This window comes from Schistocerca americana, chromosome X, assembly GCF_021461395.2.
Source record: "Schistocerca americana isolate TAMUIC-IGC-003095 chromosome X, iqSchAmer2.1, whole genome shotgun sequence".
Classification (NCBI taxonomy): domain Eukaryota; kingdom Metazoa; phylum Arthropoda; class Insecta; order Orthoptera; family Acrididae; genus Schistocerca; species Schistocerca americana.
The window spans coordinates 143,880,901-143,905,295 of NC_060130.1; the positions used below are offsets into that span (position 1 = coordinate 143,880,901).

At 46.0% G+C, this 24,395-nt stretch overlaps 1 protein-coding gene across 1 annotated transcript in view; it reads right to left on the reverse strand.

Annotated features, from left to right (window-relative positions):
* Positions 1-281: 281 nt before the first annotated feature.
* The window catches only part of LOC124555869, a 223,344-nt gene continuing 199,230 nt past the window's right edge, over positions 282-24,395 (reverse strand). Inside the window, exon 5 of the mRNA XM_047129932.1 lies at positions 282-332. Coding sequence (XP_046985888.1) covers positions 288-332 — 45 coding nt within the window. The 3' untranslated portion in view covers positions 282-287. The remainder of the gene's footprint in view (positions 333-24,395) is intronic.

Consider the following 24,395-nt stretch of genomic DNA (forward strand, 5'->3'; position numbering starts at 1 on the left):
CTTGAGAACAAGCTTGAAGGCCGGGTTATCTGAGCACAATACATGGCACTCTAATTCTCATTCTCTGGTAGAGGCCAATATACAGTAATTTCTCGTAATGTGATTTTCGCATCAATTCTTGCTCAACAATAGTCGTTTTGATATAGCGAATGCGTTAACAGAGATGCATTTATACTGTGTACATATACGTGAAGCTGTGTTACCAGCAACGCTGGCTGTTCCAGTACTGGGGAAAGGAGTGTCTGAAGTCAAAGGAAGCAAACTCACAGCTCGTGTCCTGATGGCGGCTATGCGGGCGCTCCTGCGCTTCCTGGGTGTCTCTCCATCAGCTCCTACAACAAAACAATTTGTTATTCTGTTTTATTTGTCTTGAAGATTAGTAGATTTCATGTCTCACTAACTCACGGCTTTTTTCAGAGAGATTAAGATATGTCAATGTTAAAGCTCCTTAACAGACGAATGCGGGAAAGATTTTGATAATTATCATCTTATTTTGTCACATAATAATAATAATAATAATAATAATAACAGTAATTGTAATAACAGTAATACGAGAGCGTGCTGAAAAGTAATACCTTAGAATTTTTTGTGTGAAAACTCTGAAAGTCAAGTAAAACAAACAAACAAAGTAAAACAAAAACAAAGTAAAACAAACAAACAAAGTAAAACAAACGTTACTAACATTCTACATCTTTATTCTCTATGTCTAGATATATTTGCAGCCCGCATCTCGTGGTCGTGCGGTAGCGTTCTCGCTTCCCACGCCCGGGTTCCCGGGTTCGATTCCCGGCGGGGTCAGGGATTTTCTCTGCCTCGTGATGGCTGGGTGTTGTGTGCTGTCCTTAGGTTAGTTAGGTTTAAGTAGTTCTAAGTTCTAGGGGACTGATGACCGTAGCAGTTAAGTCCCATAGTGCTCAGAGCCATTTGAGCCATATATTAGCAGTCCTTGGTCACTAGAGGGCTACGAACTATAGCGTGTAACATGGTGGTGTGTGATGTAAATATGTCGGTGCGTGAGAACCAGAGTGCTGTAATCAGGTTTCGAATTCGAAATGTTCTGCCACACATGGAGAACGCTCTCCTCCACCATGACAATGCCAGAACACACACGAGCGCTGCACCATCTGCAACCACCCAACGCCTGGATTCTTTGTCATCGATCACTGTCTTGGCCCTATCCGATTTTCATCTGTTTCCAAGACCTAAGAAACGCCTTCTAGGACCTCACTTTGATAATGGTGAAGTGGTGCAAGCAGAAGTTAGGTTGTGGATCCGTGAAAAATGTCACACATTCTACAGTGACGGTATCAACACACAGATCTCGTTCGGAGAAATGTGTTCGTTTCTAGGGTGACAAAGTTGAGGAATAAATGTGTACACGTGAAGAATAAAGATGTAGAATGCTAATAACGTCTGTTTTGTTCAAAAATCTTTAAGAGCTTTCAAATAAAAAATCGGAGGCATTACTTTTCAGCACACCCTCGTAATAAATAGCAAATAGATACATGCTAAACAGCTGAACAAGATCCCCCTAAAGACTTCTGATTACCAGAAAGAGCTAGCCATTATAAAACAAATACCATTAAAAATGGACACAAAGAAACAACGGTAGACAAATTGAACAAAAAAATAAAGAGACAAGTAATGAAAAAATTAAGCAAACCACACGAATCCATACAACCTGGACTACAACAACAACAAAAAAGAAAGGCATACAGTGGCCTACCACACCAAGTTCACAATGGAATAGCTAACATATTTAAAAAACAAGGCATAAACATTGCTTACAAAACAAACAATTCCATACAAAAGAACATCCCAAAACTGAAATCAAAACCAGACAGATATTAACAATCTGGAATCTATCAGTTCAGTTGCAGAGATTGTGAGAAGATATACGTCGGAATGACTGGCAGGACATTCGACACATAAGAGCATTTAAATATGGTACAAATCATTCAACAATCGTGGATCATCTAAAATAAGAACACCATAGACCAAGCAATGTTGAAAAACATACGAGTATCATAAAAATCGGTAAAGACAGACACCTCCCCCCTTTCCGAGAAAATTCCCACATACAAAAGGCATTAACACAAAGTAAATTGCTCAATGACCAAATAAATATTGGAAACCAGATTCTATATAAAATAATTGATGAAATTACATGAAAAAGAAAAGAGCCTTTTCCATCCTTCACCACCTCCCTCTCCCCCCCCCCCCCCCCCCCCCTGCCACTCACAATTTCATTTCACTTCTCGCTCTGCACCTTCTCTAAGTCACACTCCATCACACTGCTATACACTTTTCTCCACTCATCATGGTTTCTCCCTGCCCTACACAAAAAACTCTCTCTATCGCTATTCCTTCCCTACTCTTATTCAGTACATAAATGCACATAAACATAATTAAATAGAATTACACACACACAATAATCTAATATAAAAAAGTGTGTGTGTGGGCGTGCGAACATCTGAAGGTTTTGAGATGTGTCTTGATGCTGTCAGTAAGTACTGCAGGCAAACAGGCAGACACGTGAGTGGACTCACGTTTCCTGTTGACGTAAGTGCCGGTTCACTATCACGCCGCGTCTGGCTCTCGCAAGCCTGATAGTGCGTCCCAGCTGCCTCTCAGTACGGCCCTAGGTCACGCAGAACTTATTGAAACATTCCTCAGATATCTCGGGATGTGACGAGTCATACACCGGCCTGCTCCAGATGGGCGGCTACTGTGTGGTGGCGTTAGCTACATATCCTCCACTTCTTTCTCCTTCGACTTCAGATTGACACCTTTTGCGTAATCTGACAATCTTACACTTAGTGATTTTTCTGCCAACTTCTACCTGGATTGTCAGGTGTTTTGAGTTGCTCCTTTACAACTCTCACACTATGGTTCTCATCAGCGAGGATAAGTGGCTGTTTCATATAAAGAGGAGCAAACACTGCTTAATTGACTACCAATCGAAGACTTTTTCGGAACTTCTGCCTTAACAGTTAGATGAATAAAACTGGAATGAAGCAGTCAAAGGAATGTTCTAATGAGCTAATAATATTTAATAAGAATAAATGCGGTAATATTGAATGAAGCCTTGTTGATAACGGAAAATGACTCAAAATATTATAAGTAGACTACTTAGAGGTTGCTGAATAACAAAGAGTGCTATGGATCTTGTTAACATGTGACGCATCTGTAGGGGTTCATGAATTTATATGATGTAATAATGTTACCTAATAAATAAAGTTTTTCTATAACGGAGGTAGAACGTTGTATAAATGGGTATTAGCAGTTAAGTAAGTAGCAAAGTTTTGAATAGGTTAATATCTGTGTTACCGGGTAAATGAGATGAAGTAAGGATAAAATATCCATATTGTGTGTGTATGTTGCACGAAAGGTAAATGATAAATGTTTCTATATTTTATTCGTCTGAACGGTTAAAGTAAGGGAAATTACATATATTTTATTAGTATTTTAAGTAAAAAGAGTAGTCTTGCGGAGATAAGGTTGTTCTGTGAGTAATGACTTGTAGGGAATATGCCTATAAGTAACACAGATATGCACCGAGATGAAGCCTTGGAGGAACGTATATCACTATCACAATGAATCCATTCGGTCATGAGAAGAGGAAGATGTGAAGTTGGTAGTATGTTTATTATTATATGATTATGAAAGGAACTACTAATACCAATGACCAAAGAACGGTCACGTCCACGTATAGAGTAACAAGAGTACTTTCGGTCTATGATACTCAGTTAACGGAAAGATCATCAACAAATATAGCACAATGTACCACCGGTTCGATAGCGGCACAACTAATATTCAAAATAAAAAAATACACTACTGGCCATCAAAATTGCTACACCACAAAGCCGACGTGCTACAGACGCGAAATTTAACCGACAGGAAGAGGATAATGTGATATGCAAATGATTAGCTTTTCAGAGCATTCACACAAGGTTGGCGCCGGTGGCTACACCTACAACTTGCTGACATGAGGAAAGTTTCCAACCGATTTCTCATACTCAAACAGCAGTTGACCGGCGTTGCCTGGTGAAACGTTGTGTGATGCCTCGTGTAAGGAGGAGAAGTGCGTACCATCACGTTTCCGACTTTGATAAAGGTCGGATTATAGCCTATCGCGATTGCGGTTTATCGTATAGCAACATTGCTGCTCGCGTTGGTCGATATCGAGTGACTGTTAGTAGAATATGGAATCGTTGGGTTCAGGAGGGTAATACTGAACGCCGTTCTGTATGCCAACGGCCTCGTATCACTAGCAGTCGAGATGACAGGCACCTTATCCGCATGGCTGTAACGGATCGTGCAGCAAAACATCATTTTTTCGGATGAATCCAGGTTCTGTTTACAGCATCATGATGGTCGCATCTGTGTTTGGCGACATCGCGGTGAACGCACATTGGAAGCATGTATTCGTCATCGCTATACTGACGTATCACCCGGAATGATGGTATGGGGTGCCACTGGTTACACGTCTCGGTCACCTCTTGTTCCCATTGACGGCACTTTGAACATTGGACGTTACATTTCAGATGTCTTACGATCTGTTGCTCTACCCTTCATTCGATCCCTACGACATATTTCCTTTTCAGCAGGATAATGCACGACCGCATGTTGCAGGTCCTGTACGGACCTTTCTGGGTACAGAAAATGTTCGACTGCTGCCCTGGCCAGCACATTCTCCAGATCTCTCACCAACTGAAAACGTCTGGTCAATGGTGGCCGAGCATCTGGCTCGTCACAATACGCCAGTCACTATTCTAGATGAACTGTGGAATCGTGCTGAAGCTGCATGGGCAGCTGTACCTGTACACGCCCCATCCAAGCTCTGTTTGACTCAATGCCCAGGCGTATCAAGGCCGTTATTACGGCCAGAGGTGGTTGTTCTGGGTACAGATTTCTCAGGATCTATGCACTCAAATTGCGTGAAAATGTAATCACATGTCAGTTCTAGTATAAAATATTTGTCCAATGAATACCCGTTTATCATATGCATTTCTTCTTCGTGTAGCAATTTTAATGGCCATTAGTGTAATATTAGTATATGTAATGAATAGGTCGAAAGATCAGTGACATCGACCACTTCAGATGTTTGTCGAGTCAGCTAAGCAGGAAAACAGTCTTCCTTCGTTTGGATAGAGGGAGATTTGACCGTTCGCTTATATCAGTCGTCATGACCTACAGTATGTGATCGAAAGTATCCGGACAGCTGGCTGAAAATAACTTAAAAGTTCGTGACGCCTTGCTGGAATTGAATATGGTGTTGGCCAATCCTTAGCCTTGATGACAGCTTCCACTCTCGCAGGAATACGTTCAATCAGGTGCCGGAAGTTTTCTTGGGGAATGGCAGCCCATTCATCACAGAGTGCTTCACTTAGGAGAGGTATAGATGTCGGTCGGTAAGGCCTGGCACTAAGGCGGCGTTCCAAAACATCCCAAAGGAGTTCTATAGGATTCAGGTGAGGACTCTGTGCAGGCCAGTCCATTACAGGGATGTTATTGTCGTGTAACCACTTTGCCACAGGCCGCGCATTATCAATAGGTGCTCGATCGTATTGAAAGATACAATCGCCATCCCCGAATTGCTCTTCAACAGTGGGAAGCAAGAAGGTGCTTAAAACATCAATGTAGGCCTGTCCTGTGATAGTGCCACGCAAAACAACAAGACGTGCAAGACCCCTACATGAGAAACACGACCACACCATAACAACACCGCCTCCGAATTTTACTGTTGACACTACACACGCTGGCAGATGACGTTTACCGCGCATTCGCCATACCCACACCCTCCATCGGATGGCCGCATTGTGGACCGTGATTCGTCACTCCACACAACGTTTTTCACAGTTCAGTCGTCCAATGTTTACACTCCTTACACCAAGCGAGGCGTCGTTTGGCATTTACCGGCGTGATGTGTGGCTTGTCAGCAGCCGCTCGACCATGAAATCCAAGTTTTCTCACCTCCTGCGTAATTGTCATAGTACTTGCAGTGGATCCTGATGCAGTTTAGAATTCCTGTGTGATGGTCTGGATATGTGTCTGGCTATTATACATTACGACCCTCCTCAACTCTCAGCCGTCTCTGTCAGTTAACAAACGAGGTCGGCCTGTACGCTTCTGTGCTGCACGTGTCGCTTCATGTTTCCACTTGATTGTCACATCGGCAACAGAGGACCTAGGGATGTTTAGGAGTGTGGAAATCTCGCATACAGACGTATGACAAGTGACACACACAATCACCTGACCACGTTCGAAATCCGTGAGTTCTGCGGAGCGCCTACTTCTGCTCTCTCACGATGTCTAATGACTACTGAGGTCGCTGATATGTAGTACCTGGCAGTAGGTGGCAGCACAATGCACCTAATATGAAAAACGTGTGTGTTTGCGGGTGTCCAGATACTTTTGATCAAATAGCGTATTTTTAATGTTGGAACACGGAATCCATTTCCCAGATGTTTTCTTGAAACGACTACTGACAGGCCGACCAATTACCGACATTGGGAATTTTCTGTGTATTAAAATTTCTGCAGAAAATTTTAATTGTTTGGTATACACGGACACTGATGCGACCGGTGGTATAACACTAACTGATCATTGGCAGCGAGCTGTACGGCAGCCGTGGCCGAGGAAGGCCCGACTGTTCCCTCGGTAGTCTGAACATATTGTTAAAAACCAGTTTTGTGTTGCCTTATCATGAGGGAAATTTTGTTTTGTGAAGAGAGATGTCTTGTATTGCCTGTAAGCACCAGATTAAATTTACTTGATTGGAATTTGAATTGAAATATTACCGATATATGGGGAATAATGGCACGATACCTGTAGAGGAGTATGAAAAATATATCGATACTGATTTATTGAAATTGTCAACTTGTGAGTGGTAGAGGACTTCATCGATCATTAATGTGCTTGCCAGGGTGAAGTTTTATATTGAGAAGAGCATTCCTTATCATGTGTAACAAGTGACAGGTTCTGTGGAAGCGGAAATTTTTAGCAGTCGCGATAGTTCTCATTTCTTCTCACAATGAATACGAAGTCCGACAATTAGAAAGTATCTCCAGGGCTGGTTAGCTGAAACACTTAACAAATTACTAGGAAATGTATATCTTTAAACTAATTTGTGTAGCGTCCACTTTGATCGATGACTCTCCATCGGAGTATACAAGTTCGTACAGGCTGTTAGTGAATTCAGACTTAACCACTCACTATAAATTAAAGCCCACCAATAGGTGAAACGCAACACTCGCCACAGAATATCTGTCTATGTAGAATTATTATCACCAGTTGGAATAGTCTACCGATGGGCGCTAATGACGAAAAACAATGTATTTGACATTGTTCTTGTGTTGTGGTCTTCAGTCATAAGACTAGTGTTATGTACTTCTTCATGCTGCTCTGCCTTCGGAAGGTCTTTTCATACCCACGTAACTGCTGTTTGGTTTGGTTTTCTTTTGCTTCAGGGCGCAAAAAACAACTGGGATCATATGCGCCCAGGTCAAAATTATAGGACACGAAGACAGAGAGGAGTTAAAAAACGACTAAACTTCAATACCAATTGCAATAAGAGAAGAGACCTAAAAACAGGCACGTGGAGAAAGGGCTAAAAGACATCATACAGAAGCGGAGGTCCAAAACTAAAATTTAAATGGCCTTCGCCAAGTTGCTTTGGTGGATAAAAAGTAAAACGCGGTCGACAGCCCGCGTGTCATTTTCTAAAACGGCCGATAGCTCCGACGGCAAACCCAAACGGGAACGTATACGGTTCAAAGACGGGCATTCTGTCAGGAAGTGGTGTACAGTTAAAACTTGGGCGCAATCTGTACAAAGTGATGGGGGAGCACCACTCACCAAATGACGATGACTAAAAAGGCAGAGCCCAATACGCAGCCGAGCTAAAATGACCTCCTTACAGCGGGAGGGCCGAGAGGAGGTCGTCCAAGCCAGAGCTTATTACCATGAAGGGAGGACCATTGGCGATGCCAAAGGGACACCACCTCCTGACAGACGGCAACACAGAGATCATCGGAGCGAATATAGGAACTATCGGGCTGGCAGCAGCGTCAGCAACCTCGTTTCCTGGCAGACCAACATGGCCAAGAACCCACAAAAACATCACACTGTCTCCACAAAGAATGAGCAAGTGACAGTTTTCCTGGACCCGCTGCACTAAGGGATGGGCGCTGAGTGAGTGTACAGAGGACAGAATTGAAAAGACTGTGTCGCCGCATGTAATCCGTGGCCTGATACAGGGCAAAGAGCTCGTCTGTAAATACTGAGCAGTGTGCCAGAAGCCGATATCGAAAGACACAGGTGCCAATGATGAAGGCACACCCGACATCACGATCAATCTGAGAGCCATCAGTGTATACAATGTACTATCGCCTAGTTTCATGCGAAGGTCGTGAAACTGAAGACGACAGAGCGAGGCTGGAGCAGCGTCCTTAGGAAGCGAATGAAGGCCAAGGTTAACAAGGGCCACTTCACGAAGCCAAGGTGGTGAAGGGTTCACACCCACTGGGAAACTTGCAGGTAGTGTGAAGTTAAGCAGCAGTAACAAGTTCCGAAAGCGGACTCCAGGAGGTAACAAAGAAGTGGGACGCGCCCCATACTGGTGATCAAAGGAATCATCGAAGAAGGGGGCATAGGATGGGTGGCCACGCGTGACAGACGAACGGCATGCGTACCTGCTGAGGATAAAGTCACGGTGGTAGGACAGTGGTAGTTCCACAGCTTGAGCATATAGATTCTCGACCAGGCTAGTGTAAAAGGCGCCAGTGGCCAAACGGATGCCACGATGGTTGATAGTGTTGAGACGACGTAAGAGAGATGGACGTGCAAACGCCTAAACAAAGCACCCACAGTCTCGTTTCGAACGGACAAGGGACCAGTACAAACGGAGGAGAATGGCACCCCATAAAGAACCATTGAGGACACGTAAGACACTGAGGAACCGCGAGCAGCGGGCTCCCAGGTAAGACACGTGGGAGGACCAAGAGAGTTCCCTATCGAGTATGGGCCGCAGGAATTTCGTAGTTTCACCGAACGGAAGGGCAACACACCCAAGACGTAAAGATTATGGAAGAAACCAGTTGCGTCGCCAGAAATTATTACAGACGGCTTTGTCAGTGGAAAAGTGAAAGCCACTGTCGATGCTCCAGAAGTAAAGACAATCAAGACATGGCTGAAGTCGCCGCTCAGTAGGATAGGTCCGTGGAGAACTGCAATAGATGGCAAAATAGTCAACGAACAGGGAGCCGGAGATAACCGGCAGGAGACAGGCCATTATAGGGTTAATGGCGACGGCAAATAGGACGACGCTCAGAACGGAACCCTGAGACACAACGTTTTTCTGGATAAACATGTCCGACAAGGCAGAACAAACATGCACCTTGAAAACTCGGTCTTTTAAAAATTCCTGAAGGAAACAGGGCAGGCGGCCCCGGAAGCTCCACCTGTAAAGAGTATGCAGGACACCAGTTATCCTGCAGGTGTCGCAGGCCTTCTCCAAATCGAAAAACACAGCCACAGTCTGGTGTTTCTGCCGAAAACCACTCTTGACATGGGTGGAAAAAGTAACGAGATGGTCAACTGCAGAACGCCGCACTCAAAATCCACACTGTGCATTCGTCAGTAAATTGCGAGACTCGAGCCGCCATACAAGCCGGGCATGAATCATACGTTCCATCACCTTGCGAACGCCGCTGGGAGAGAGATGGGGCGGTAGCTAGAAGGTATGTTTTTGTCCTTACCGGGCTTAGGTATGAGTATGACGGTGGCTTCACGCCGACGTCTGGGAAATGTGCCCTATCCCCAGATGCGGTTGTACATGTTAAGCAGAAAGTGCTTGCCCGCAAGAGAAAGGTGCTGCAACATCTGAATGTGGACAGTGTCTGGCCCTGGGCGGAGGATCGAGATAGAGTGAGAGCATCATCTATCTCCCTCACAGTAAAGGCAGCACTGTAGCACTCACAATTCCGAAAGAGGAGGGTATCGCCTCAGCTCGTTTCCGATGGAGAAAGGCAGTGTGATAGTGGGAAGAGCTCGAAATGTCCGCAAAATGGTGGCCCAAGGTGCTGGAGGTAGCAGTGGCGACCACAATGACATCGGCTGTTACTGTCAGGCCAGAAATTGGGTAACGTATTTTGGTCCTAGTGAGCCGTCAAAGATTGGCCCACACGACAGAGGAAGGGGTGAAACAGTTAAAAGAACTAGTGAATGAAATCCAGCTAGCTCTTTTGCTATCCCAAAGAACGCGACGACACTTTGCACGCACCTGTTTATAATGAATGCAGTTTGCCATCGTAGGATGACGGTTAAAAACGCAGAAAGAACGTTTCCATGCGCAAATTGCGTTACGGCATGCCTCAGTCCACCAAGGGACTGGGACACGACGTAGTAAAGAGGAAGTGCGAGGAATGGAACGTTCTGCAGCAGTAAGGACAACATTTGTGAGATATTCCATCTGGTAATCACAACTGGGGAAATCTTATTCGCCCACATCTCGTGGTCGTGCGGTAGCGTTTTCGCTTCCTACGCCCGGGTTCCCGGGTTCGATTCCCGGCGGGGTCAGGGATTTTCTCTGCCTCGTGATGGCTGGGTGTTGTGTGATGTCCTTAGGTTAGTTAGGTTTAAGTAGTTCTAAGTTCTAGGGGACTGATGACCATAGATGTTAAGTCCCATAGTGCTCAGAGCCATTTGAACCAACCAAATCTTATTCTTTGAAGGTCCCCACGGAGGAGTAAAGCCAGAAGTCAGCCTCAGTAAGCTGTGCCATTTGGGTTTTCACACAGGTGGGCTAGCAGTCAGCAAACGGATAGCACATGGGAAATGGTCGCTCGAGTAGGTGTAAGAGGGAACGGACCACTGAAGACGATGGGCACGCTGGGCAGTGCAGAAGGATGGGAATAGGTGTGAGAGGAGTCTTAAAGGAAAGTGGGTGTTCCAGTGTTAAGGCAGAAGAGGTTCAGTTCGTTAAGAAGATCAGCCAAGAGGGCACCTCTCTGACATGTCCTGGGAGAACCCCAAAGTGGATGATACTGTTAAAACCACCAAGTTTCAAAAATGGGTGCGGTAGCTGCCCAAAAAGCTGAAGGAAGTCTGCCCTGGTCACATCGAATAATGGAGGGACATAAATGTTACGGACGGAAAAAGGCAGGCGGGGATGGGAAAGGCGAACTGCAACAGCTTGAAGATGGGTAGTCATGGATATGGATTTACTATGAATGTCATCCCGTATGAGCAGCATGACGCCACAATGAGATGGAATGCTGACCTCAGGGGGAAGGTCAAAATGACCTGGGAAGAAATGTGAATGTTCAAAGTGGTTGTGGGAGCGCAATTTCGTTTCCTGAAGGCAAAGGACAATGGGACGCTGTAATGCTGAAAACAACTACAAATCCGCTTTGTGCTACCGAAGGCCATGAAAATTCCATTGGAAGAGAGGCATGATGAGGAAGAGATGAGGGGGTGTCACCTAGGCGGCTGCCGAGTGACAGCCTGTGAAGAGTCTCTACTACAGGGCACAGAAGCAGCAGGATCCTGCTCCATGGGTTCCACAGAAGCATCAGCTTGCTTGTACAGTCAGTCTGTGGAGCCCAACGCTGAAAAGGGTTGGTGGTGCGCACCGGTGACACGCAGGCCGGCTGGGCTAAGGTATTACTTGGCGACACTATCAAAGAGGACCTTCTAGTCGGCGAAAGAGAAGACCTTTTGCCTTCGGTGGACTTCTTCCCGTTAGGGGAAGACTCGTTTGGCTGCATGGATGTAGGAAGTCTTGACAGGAGTACTCCTTCTGTCCTTTCCAACTGACCAGTTGTGTAGCAGGTGGCTTCAGCCCTTGAGGCGAGAGTTTTATGGCCTGTTGCACAGCTGAGTGGGGGGATGGCGATGCTGTCTTGACACTGGGCAATTTCACAATCTCAGAGCTGAATTGGAGGTCACATGTCTGTGTGGCCATGTCCTCCATGGAGCGAGGGGTAACAAGAACAGAACTATAAGTGCCAGATGGGAGAACTCAGGGTTTGCGACTAGTCAATAACTTGCGAGTGACTGGGTAAGGCACTTTTTCCTTTACCCAGATCTCCTGGACAGCCTGTCATCAAGATACATGGGACAATCCCGAGAGGAGGCGGCGTGGCCGCCATTGCATTTCATACAGTGGAGAGACGGAGGCGGACAAGCGCCCTCGTGTGCATCCCTACCACAGGTTACACATTTGGCTGAGTGTCGACAAAACGTTCTAGTGTGGTTGAAACGACGACACCGGTTGCAGCGTATCGAGTTCAGAATGTACGGCTGGACTTTGATAATTTCATAGCCTGCTTTGATCTTGGATGGAAGCACCAGTCTATCAAAGGTGAGAAAGAGAGTGCGGGTGGTCACTAAGGAGGAATCTGTCGTTTTCATTACACGATGGACGGCATTGACACCCTGATCAGAGAGGTAAAATTGGATTTAGGCCTCAGTTAGACGTCGAGCAGCCTAGTATAAATAACATCACAGGAAGAATCTGAAGTTCTATTGGCCTCGACACGAACAGGGTAGCTGTGGAGAAGCGAGGATTCAAGCAGTTGCTGTGCTTGTGAATCAGAAATAGTCTCTAAAAGTGAAGTGCCATTCTGTAAACGTGAGCAGGATTTCACAGGGCAAGCAATTGCATCAACACCTTTCTGAATAATGCAAAGAACTGACCGTCTTCAGTACACGAGACTACTAGGAACTGTACTGCAGTGGGGACGGTCTTTGAATCATTAGCCTCATTACGTTTACGTTTTGTGGACATTGGTTGTGAAGATGATTGACTCATTGCGAGAAAATCCGCCATGATTGCCAGCGTCTCCGATGGTGCACTCCTTCCAACTGGTGATTGTTCACACCTGGGGTCACACCTCCAGAACACCTGACAGAGGCACTAATCAACAATTTGGGAAGGTTGCAGCTCAGGCAGTCGCCCATCCCTGGGGCTGGCCTGTACCAGGGGGTACGTGCCAACCCTACATGTCGACCCAGGGCTGGGAATTACGCGGTACCCAGTCACCTGTTACGCATCAGACGCGCGTGGGCTGGCCTTTAGGCGCGCACAGGGAGGAAGAAGAGAAAGAGGAACCTCAATCGCGGAAGCGGAGGAGCGAGAGGAGAAGGGAACTTTTCTTTAATATAGCCCCACAACAAGATCCGGGGAATATGGCGGCCAAACGAGACCCATGGCAGTGGCCTCTGGGTACCCTAGAGCCAGAATGGTGTCCCAAAGTGCTCCTACAGGACATCAAACACACTCCTGCTTCGACGGGGTCGAGCTCTGTCTTGCATGAACCACATCTTGTCGAAATATGGGTCACCTTGGATAATGGGGATGAAACCACCTTCCAAAACCTACACGTACCGTTCGGTAGTCACCGTGCCATGAAGGAATATCGCACTGATTATTCCGTGTCTGTACATCGCACACCACACAGTCACCCGCTGAGGGAGAAGAGACTTCTCGATCGCAAAATGCGGCTTCTCAGTCCCCCAAATGCGACAGTTTTGCTTATTTACGAACCCATCCAAATGAAAGTGGGTTTGGTTGCTAACCAAACCATACTAATTCCCATCATGCCCCGGGGCCAACCGCGCAGTCTGAACGTCCTAACACCAACCGTTCATAATTTATGACGATTTTATTTCATATAGTTCAATAATTGTTTTCCTGTATGTAAGTCATCTTGAATGCAGGTTTATAGTGATTCCATGCTAGCTACGATTCGCAGAGAAACTGAACTACCATCACTTTCATTCACGTCCTTGAAATACAGTGAATGGGATACTACGAGTTGCTCGCTGAGCAAGATGGTGCCATGATTAACAAGTCTTGTTGTAGTCTTGATCCGAAGACTGGTTTGCTGCAGCTCTCCGTGCTAGTGTATCAAAAATGGTTCAAATGGCTCTGAGCACTATGGGACTTAACAGCTGAGGTCATCAGTCCCCTAGACTTACAACTACTTAAATCTAACTAACCTAAGGACATCACACACATCCATGCCCGAGGCAGGATTCGAACCTGCGACCGTAGCGGTCGCGCGGTTCCAAACTGAAGCGCCTAGAATCGCTCGGGGCTAGTGTATCCTGTGCAATCACCTTTATCTCCGCATAACTACTGCTGCCTACGTCAATTTGAAGTTAATTACTGATTCAAGCTTTGAACTCCCTCCACAACTTGGCTGCCCCGCTCTCTCTCTCTCTCTCTCTCTCTCTCTCTCTCTCTCTCTCTCTCTCTCCTTCTCTCTCTCGCACACACACAAACACACACACACACACACACACACACCTCCATTTCCAGACTGATTATAACTTCTGAAGATGCATCCTCTAAATCACCCCCTGCTTTTAGTCACGTTGTAGCGCAAACTTACTTTTCCCCAATTCCCATTATTAGTTATTTGAACTACGCATCTAATCTTCAGCATTCTGAAATAACTCCACTTTTCAAAGATTTATATACTCTTCTTGTCTGAACCGTTTGTCGTCCACGTTTCATTTACGTACAAGGCTACACTCCAGATAACTCGCGATTTTGATAACCCTGCACCCACCTGTCCACAAGCCGTGTTCTTCATTAATTCCCACTATATCCAACTTCAACCTATTCATTCCTCTTTTGAAATTCTCTGCCCTACCTACATGATTAAGGTATGTAACTGTCCACGCTCCGACTCGTAGAAAGCTAGATCGCTTTTCCCGATGAACTTCCTCCTGAATCGATACCACCTGGAGATCCGAGAGGGTGACTATTTTATATCTGGAATATATTGCATATCATCATTAAACCCTACAGTTGACTCTATTTCCTCGGTAAATATAAAGGCTGAAGCTTCCCCTTGCTTCGGTCATTCGCAGTAGCAACATAGCAAGGCAGTATTGGCTAATTTTACATGGTCAGATGAGTCAGAGGGTTGCCCCGGCGGTAACAGGGAAGGCTGCTGCCCCTCTTCAGGGCCAATATGCCAGACTGGCCCCTCCTCCGATGTGGGTACTTTCGTGTGTCTCAGTGGCCTGGCAGCAGTCTATCGATTGGACGCTCTTTGGCGAGTTGTGTGTCCATAATCTAATCCCGTTTCCAACAGGGAGAAGGGAACCTACAGCTTATCGTTCCTGGCGGCTCCTCACATCGTTTAGAAGTGAGTGATAGATTAGATTGAAAATTTCCGTCGCGTGGAGAATCGATTTCACGACCTTTCGTTTCCCAGGCAAGCACCTTACCACCAGCCCCGCTGGCCCAAACCCGATGTGGTTGCACTGAGAGTACAGTTGTCTATACTGCCGAGGCACGTAATCCACCTCACCGCGGAAGCGTTCATGATTCATGAGAGGGAGAAGCACACTGTAGAGCCGTATTCTGCCTGTTTACATATCTCTGTATTTGAATACAAATGCTTATACCTGATTCTTTTGCGCTTCATTGTAGAAGTCCATCGCCTGACGTCGCCACACTCCCTGCTCACGAACATATGTTATGACTGCACGACATAGCGCCGGTTTGACATAGTCCAATGTAGGGTCGTGGGATACGCCCAAAGGCGTCGTTGGCGAGTTCTCCGAGCATCTTCAATGGCGTTTCGACAAGCTGGGTCTCTGAGGTTGGCGACGTTCAATTTCCTACGTCCGCGGCTCCGCCAAACCTGCTGTCGCCAGAGGAAAATCGTACATACGTACAAATGCCTTATGATCAACGTAGGCTACAGGCCACAGTTCTGCTTCGAGGACGTCAGCGTTAAGAATACGTGTAACATGTACTCGACCAAAGTGACTAGCGGAATAAATCGTCACATGAGTGTACTCAGGCCACGATCATGCCGCCAGGTGTCAATCAATTGCATTTTCTGCGCCAACATTCGTAGTTCTGGGCAAGTTATGTGTCGAGGAAACTAATCTTTCGGTGGAAGTACACAATTCAAATCGACGCATGGGATAAAATGGTCGTGTCGTCCTTGGAAGAGTGGGGCAATTTCCTCTGCGAAGAGACCGGAACAGTCTCGTTTCCCGTCTATACAGGACGGAGCATAGGTATTGAAAAACCGTACATCAAGTACTGCCACTGCTAATCCCCACGCAGTACATCCTCTGCTGTGACGCCTTCTGTAAGAAGCATTTCTAGGCCGCTGCTAGTTTCGGAGGTGTGTGATACTTGGCTTCGTACCCGTACATCACAGGAAATTCGTCCACGTATACGTCTTGTAGGACGACGACGTCAATGTCCGCCGCTAGTAGCAACGTGCTTGTCTTCGTTCTTTCGTATGTGTATCACCCATGGAAGCGTACGTCATTTGATGATATAGTGACACGTTACGTGACTCGACTCTTGTGGCCCCTCATTGTTTATATTTCCAGCTTTTAGAGGCGCGGCGCTGCGCACCGCACCGTGCCCCCCCCCCCCCCCCCCCCTCCCCGTATCGCCTGTTGCGACGGTCAGTCCCCTTAGGACAAGTTGTCTTCGGGCGGGTCCTTCCAACCCCCTGTCGTCTCTTCTACTACTGTAGATTAGTAGCGGAGTGCTGGTAGGTCTGCATTGTCGAGCTCTTCGGGTCGCTTTTGACCTATGCTGCCGTCGATACGGTGGTGTTATGGGTGTGAGGCCTCGTTACCTTCTGCACGGTGTCCGTCTTCCCCGACCTCCACTCGATCGTCGGCCTTGGTACGGATTAAAGAGTCGTTTCTTATGCCGTTTCGGGGATCGTTCCTTGTGCGTGTGCGTTTCTCTATCCGAATGTGGGTGTGCATCTCTGTCGACTGTGCTAAGACGAAGACAGCCGCTGGCGCTATCAGATTGTCGATGTCCATTTTCTCTTCTGATCTCTCTATTGTCAGCATCAGTTGCTGCTCCTCGGCGAGGGCCGCCGCCGCCGTCCTCGTGTCGTCGTCCTTCGGCAGGACTGTCCAACTGTTGGGTGAGACCATTGTCCTGTGGGCCATCCTTCAAGAACACTTTTGCATATGTGAGAGTTTGGGAAGTTGCCATAGATGTTGCTACAGCTACAACTGTTGGTGTCTCCGTTGGAGACATATTGAGCGGACGTGGTCTCCCTGACCACAACTCGAGTAAGTTTCCGGGTGACCATTATAAATGACTATCGCCCTACAGCCTCCAATTCTGAGATAAGATGGCACATATTTTTTTAGCTTTATCCGTATTTGTCGCACCCCGTTAAGTACCGTGTACATTGTGAAAGTTGTCCATTCTCCTGCTATGTGACAATGCACCGTGTTCATTGAAGTAACTGATATTTACACGTAGTGGAATTGTAGACCTCCCTGGTCACGTTAGATATGTAGAAGACTCGACACTCTGTTTACTATGATCATATACGCTTTTATTAACAATTTTATTATCAGTGCTCTGGTGAAGATGGGCTGAGCTTCGAATTTCCCTTGTATTTACTTTCACCAGATGTTCCGAAGACGAACTGTCTGTCTCTGGGGAACATGCGCAATTCTGCTCCAAAATAATTGCGCATTCTGTAAATCACCAAAAGTGGGGAATTCACCTAGGGTAATCACCTCAGTCCAAGGATTTATTTTTCCTAGTTCTCCTAAGCAATCGGTTCTCTTCTTACCCGTTGCATATAATGGCGTCCTTCAGTCGAAGCTGACGGAGACTTGGTTGATGTGGATGTCGCTATATTTGGCACCGACTGCAAAGGACAAGTCCGGTCACGTGGAGCAGTAAACAGAGCACGCTTTGACGCAAATATGCAGATGTGGTGGCGCTGTCCCTGTAAAAAGTTTCTTTTTACCGTCTTAAACTGTGCTGCTCATATTCCATGTCTAGCCTTCTAGCGTTATAGTTACAGATCTTTCGCCCTATCTTTGTGTTAGATTTACTAGATAAATTCAGAAACATAAACGCATGACGACTATTATTCGGACAACGTTCTGTTTCTGGCTGCATGTTATAATCTTGTTGCTCATTTACACTCTATAAAAAAGCAGCAGTCAGAGCGAATATGTACACATAAAAAAGCGAATGCTTCTAGGTATAATGTAATATCTGGATCGCGAATAAAATCTGGTCTACAATAGGTGGAAAACCGGCAGCTGCGCTATGGAAATGAAATGTCACTGGGAAACTGATGGTTTTGACTCGTGTCGAGTAAATCGAAACTCATCGTAAAACTTAATTTTCTCTATAAGGCGGTGACAGGAGCATTTAGTTATGTCCGACACGTGTATAAATACATCCATAAGAAGAAGTCCAGCAATTTTAACCATTCTGAGAGAAGTCCACTCATAGTTTTTCTGGGCCAAGGATTCGTGTGAGATTATTGTGAAAGTCAGTAGCCAAAATATACTTGGAGCAGTTTGTTACAGAATCGCCTCGTGAGCGAAACGCGGTAAACATCCTTCTAATAGCGCCAAACATACCAAATCAGTTAACGAAGAGAGAATGACAATGCGTGTGGCTAGGCTGGTAGCTCCACCTGCAGGTAGCCCGCCCGCCTGGCGCACGTCTTTTTAGTTAACGACACTTCGCCGACTTGCGTGTCAGTGAGGAAGAAATGATGAAGAAGACAGCACAACACCGAGTCTCTGAGCGGAGAAAATTTCCGACCCGAGCCGCTTGCATGGCATTCCGCCACGCTGACTACCTTTTTTTCCTTCATTTATAACGAATGCATTTCCAAGATTTATTTTACAATGTATGTACAACAATGAAAATGATCATAAAAATAAATATTTTTTAAATTACATAACCATGAAAAAAGAATAAATTTAAATATTTCAATATTAATAAACGAGGGAAGTTTAAGTTATATATATAATCCTTATACTGCTTTTCTTATTTTTTTAATACAACGAAAAAGAAAGACAAGTGACAATCCTCGTCACGGGCGGGAGTCAAAGAAGGCACTCATCATCATCATCACATCCCTAGCAGCACGCAGTGACGCATCATCAGTCTTGCGCCCAACCGGATAAACATAATCGTCCCCACCATTGGGGCGGCATCCCTACTTTTGGTGCCAACCATTTGTTGGAACGTTACGTGAGTCGTCGTAACCGTTTACGACCGCTCGTAGGACTTCCAAACATTATTCAGTTGCATCTGGGGCCAACAGCATGGGGCCATGAGTCTTCTCAATGTGCAATATGCCAACATGTATAAATCGCGGCATTATCGTCTTTAAACGTTCGGTCCCACTAGTTTTCTCATTCCTGGGACACCTGGTTGTCGGGTGGATTGTGAAATACGCTTCCTAGATAGTTGACAAAACGAGTTTTGTATTTCGTATGACAACCTATAAGCTCATGTTGTTCTTGTAGATATATCCAATAATCTAACCACTCAACTATGGAGGCAGGTATCGAAAATAGAGGAATCAGTGTCATGTAGCAGCTGTAGGATCAATGACCATAGGTGTTCAAAGGAATGTTAATAAAAGTAGGTTAACATTTTTGCATAGCGAGAGTGACTGGAAAAATTTCGCAGAGTATCTGAGCAGTCAGCATGAAATATTCAGCCCGGAAACGAAGATGAGGAGAAAAAAAATCGATAAAATTCAGAATTATCAGATCAGTATATGCTGACCAAGATGTGAGGGACGGTAAAGATCCACCTGGTTCAATTTCAGTGTTAGAAAGCTACTACGAAAGCAAAGAGTGCTTCATTACACATTTAAGCGAAGTCAAAGCCTTATTCAGAACTAAAAGTCGAACGAAGCCAAAATAGTTTTAGAAGAGCATTAGGAGAGGCGTTCAATTAATTTGAAGGTAAAACTGACTACCGACATAACCAAAACTCTTGAGAAATTTTGGTATTACGTAAAGCCAGTAAAAAATTAAAATTATCTGTTAAGTTGCTCTGTAAGCATATTGGCACCGAAACGGATGACGGCAGGCTAAATACAGAATTCGCTCTTCTGAACTTGTTTCACTGTAGAGGATTGCAATACAGTTACTGGTTTCAATCAAAGCACGTACGTCGAAATGCCAAATACTGAGATAAGAGCCGGCCGGTGTGGCCGTGCGGTTCTAGGCGCTTCAGTCTGGAACCGCGTGACCAATACGGTCGCAGGTTCAAATCCTGCCTCGGGCATGGATGAGTGTGATGTCCTTAGGTTAGTTAGGTTTAAGTAGTTCTAAGTTCTAGGCGACTGATGACCACAGATGTTAAGTCCCATAGTGCTCAGAGCCATTTGAACCATTTTTGAACTGAGGTAAGAAATCACTGAACAGGAATTCAACTAAAATTACTGACCAGTGGAAAGGTACCTTGATCTGATAAGCTACTTCTAACATTATATACTGATTATGTGAAAGAAATTTCTCCCCTTGTAACAGCAATTTATAGTAGGCCGTGGGTGTCACGAAGGGTCCAAGAGATTAAAAACTGTGCAGATAATTTCCGTTTTTCGGTAGGTCGTCCAACAGATGTACAGAATTATAGGCCTACATCGTTGACATAGTGTTGTAGAATTATGGAGCACGTTTTACCCTTTTTGAAGAACAAAAATCTCTATAGGAATCTACCTGGTTCCCGCATAAAGAGATGTAGAAGTCCACTCACTGTGTTCGTACATCCAGAGCGCTGACGACAATGGCGCTGCTGTTGCCGAGTTCCTGACCTCCGATGCAGTTCAGTACTCACGTTTAGCGAACAAAATATTAACTTATCGATTATCGGGCCAGACTTGTGACTGGTCTCAGGACTTCGCATCGGATAGAATTCAACACTTGATCTTATCCGCAACGAAATTGACAGATGCACGAGATGGCGCAGGCAGCACGTGGAACAAAAATATATCAGTGTTTTTACGAAAGCGGAGGGGCACGCGGTGGTAACGAACGTTCATATAATTATAGATCGCCGAATCGTAAATACTATTGCTACAAATTTAAACAATACCACCATACAGTACTAATGCAAGCAGTATCGTTAGCTAACTTAGACTGCCACCATTTGGAAACAAGTCATTGCTGGCCGACATCTACCGTTATATCCGCTCATAGAAACCCCCACTAAAGCTGGTATGCGATATAAACTGAAGCGCCAAAGAAACTGGTATAGGCATACGTATTCAAATACAGAAATATGTGACCAGGCAGAATATGGCGCTTCGGTCGGCAACGCCTGTATAAGACAAGTGTCTGGTGCAGTTGTTAGATCGGTTATTGCTGCTACAATGGCAGGTTATCAAGATTTAAGTGAATTTGAACGTGATGTTATAGTCGGAGCACGAGCGATGAGACACGGCACCTCCGAGGTAGCGATGAAGCGGGGATTTTCCCGTACGACCGTTTCACGAGTGTATCGTAAATATCAGGAATCCGGTAAAACATCAAATCTCCGATATCGCTGAGGCCGGAAAAATATCCTGCAAGAACGGGACCAACGACGACTGAAGAGAATCGTGCATCGTGACAGAAGTGCAACCCTTCCGCAAATTGCTGCAGATTTCAGAGCTGGGCCATCAAAAAGGTACAGCGTTCGAATCATTCAACGAAACATCAACGATATGGGCTTTCTGATTTGAAGGCCCCCTCGTGCACCCTTGATGACTGCACGATACAAAACTTTACGCCACGCCTGGGCTCGTCAGCACCGACATTGGACTGTTGATAACTGGAAATATGTTGCCTGGTCGGACGAGTCTCGTTTCAAATTGTATTGAGCTGATGGACGTGTACGGATATGGAGACAACCTCATGAATCGATGGACTCAGCATGTCAGCAGGTGGAGGCTCTGTAATGGTGTGGGGCGTGTGCAGTAGGAGTGATATGGGACCCCTGATATGTCTAGATACGACTCTGACACATGACACGTGCGTAAGGATCCTGTACGATCACCTACATCCATTGACGTGCATTGGAAATTCCGACGGACTTGGGCAATTCCAGCAGGACAATGCGACACCCCACACGTCCAGAATTGCTACATAGAGGCTCCAAGAACACTCTTCTGAGTTTAAACACTTCCGCTGGCCTCTAAATTTCTCAGACATGAACATTATTGAACATATCCGGGATGCCTTGCAACGCGGTGTTCAGAAGAGATCTCCACCCCCTCGTAGTCTTACGGATTTATGGACAGCCCTGCAGGATTCATGGTGCCAGTTCCCTCCAGCACTACTTCAGACATTAGTCGAGTCCATGCCACGTCGTGTTGCGGCACTTGTGCGTGCTCGCTGGGGATCTACACGACATTAGGGAGGTGTACCAGTTTCTTTGGCTTTTCAGTGTATAGGTCATGCATAGTAGACACATAGTACAGACGTGCCTCCATTTCAGTTGTTCATGAATGTTCATCGTGAACATAAGTCATCTAAGATTTCCTTGAGGTAGGAATTGAACTGCTTTTGCTCTCAATTAAGAAAGGTGAAATGGTTTTTGTTTGATAGAAGGTGTTCAGTCCAATAGTTTATATCTTCGCGAACGCGTCCTGTGGATCACACGCTGCCAAAGGACCACTACGTCATTCTCTGCCAACGACGTCACTGAAACATATGCAGGCACAATAAAACACAGCAAATACTCCTGTCAACCTTAGTCTCGAGATTTTAATCCAAATGATATAGGAAATGAAACTACAGGAAAAATCCCGTAAATGAATGTTTCTCTTATAATATATATGTATCTTATCATCTTGTAAGAACTGAAGACGTCTGCACTGGACACCACTAACACGTAATACGGTTATCCAATGATCGGTCACTTTAATGTAACCACCTGTCAAAAGCCTGTATAACCACCTTTTACAGCACGGACCGCTTCGACACTTCCAAGAAGAGAGTCAATGGGTTTCTGGAAGTTATCGAGACGGATGTGAAGCTATGTCGACTCCAGTGCCGCGACCATCTGCGCTAGGCTCGCTGATCGACAATCAATGACACCGATAGGCCGATCGGAGTGGTCCACAGGTTCTCGATCGCCAAATTAATGGCCAGGGTAGTACGGTAAGTTCATCCTGATGCTCTTCGAACCACGCACGTACACTTCGAGCTGTGTGACACGTTGCATTGTCCTACTGGATGAGGAGGAAAACCATATTGCATGTTGGAATGGACATGGTCCCCGAGGATAGATGCATGTGTTGATCCAGTGTGCATTCCCAGGGAATGCCATGAAAAGATTCCCATGACCATAACGCTTCCTCCTAGGTGATGGACCTATTGACGATTGTTGCAGTGTGTTGGTTTTGAGACGCTTCACACTGTACACGCCAACGGCCATTTGTCCGATGGAGTATAAAACGTGATTCTTATGGAAAGACCAGTTGTCGGCACTCAGAGGACGTCCAGTTGCGGCACTGGCGTGTAAATCCCAACTTTGTGGCCGAAGAACAGCAATCAGCATGAATATATGAGCCAGGCGCCTGCTGCGGAGGCCCGTAAACAGCAACGTTCGCTGAAATTCGCCTGCACACATATCCGCAGCCGTAGTTCATCCCTGTCATCTATGTCCCATGGCGCATCACAACTGTCTCGGCGCCGGTCTTGAATAGCACCGTTTTGTCATGTGCAGTATACTTTAACCACAGCGGCCCATGACTGTTCACAAACTTAGCCGTTTCGGGAATGCTTCCACCGTTGACCTGAAAGTCAATGATCATACTCTTTTGGACGTCCCGTATTAGGGCAACGACTGCACTGTTTTCTGTCTCCCATCACGCTTTATATGCCCTCCACTGCTAATGCTGCCACCAGCCTCCTTGACTGGTTGACGTCGAGCATAGGCGGTGGTCGTATTAATTTGACTGTACCGTGTATGTAACTATAATGTGTGGACAAATTGATACCGTCATAAAATCCAGAAGAATAAACAGTACGTGTTAAATATGCTTCGAAAGACTGAAGATAAGTTTTGCAATATATACACTCCTGGAAATGGAAAAAAGAACACATTGACACCGGTGTGTCAGACCCACCATACTTGCTCCGGACACTGCGAGAGGGCTGTACAAGCAATGATCACACGCACGGCACAGCGGACACACCAGGAACCACGGTGTTGGCCGTCGAATGGCGCTAGCTGCGCAGCATTTGTGCACCGCCGCCGTCAGTGTCAGCCAGTTTGCCGTGGCATACGGAGCTCCATCGCAGTCTTTAACACTGGTAGCATGCCGCGACAGCGTGGACGTGAACCGTATGTGCAGTTGACGGACTTTGAGCGAGGGCGTATAGTGGGCATGCGGGAGGCCGGGTGGACGTACCGCCGAATTGCTCAACACGTGGGGCGTCAGGTCTCCACAGTACATCGATGTTGTCGCCAGTGGTCGGCGGAAGGTGCACGTGCCCGTCGACCTGGGACCGGACCGCAGCGACGCACGGATGCACGCCAAGACCGTAGGATCCTACACAGTGCCGTAGGGGACCGCACCGCCACTTCCCAGCAAATTAGGGACACTGTTGCT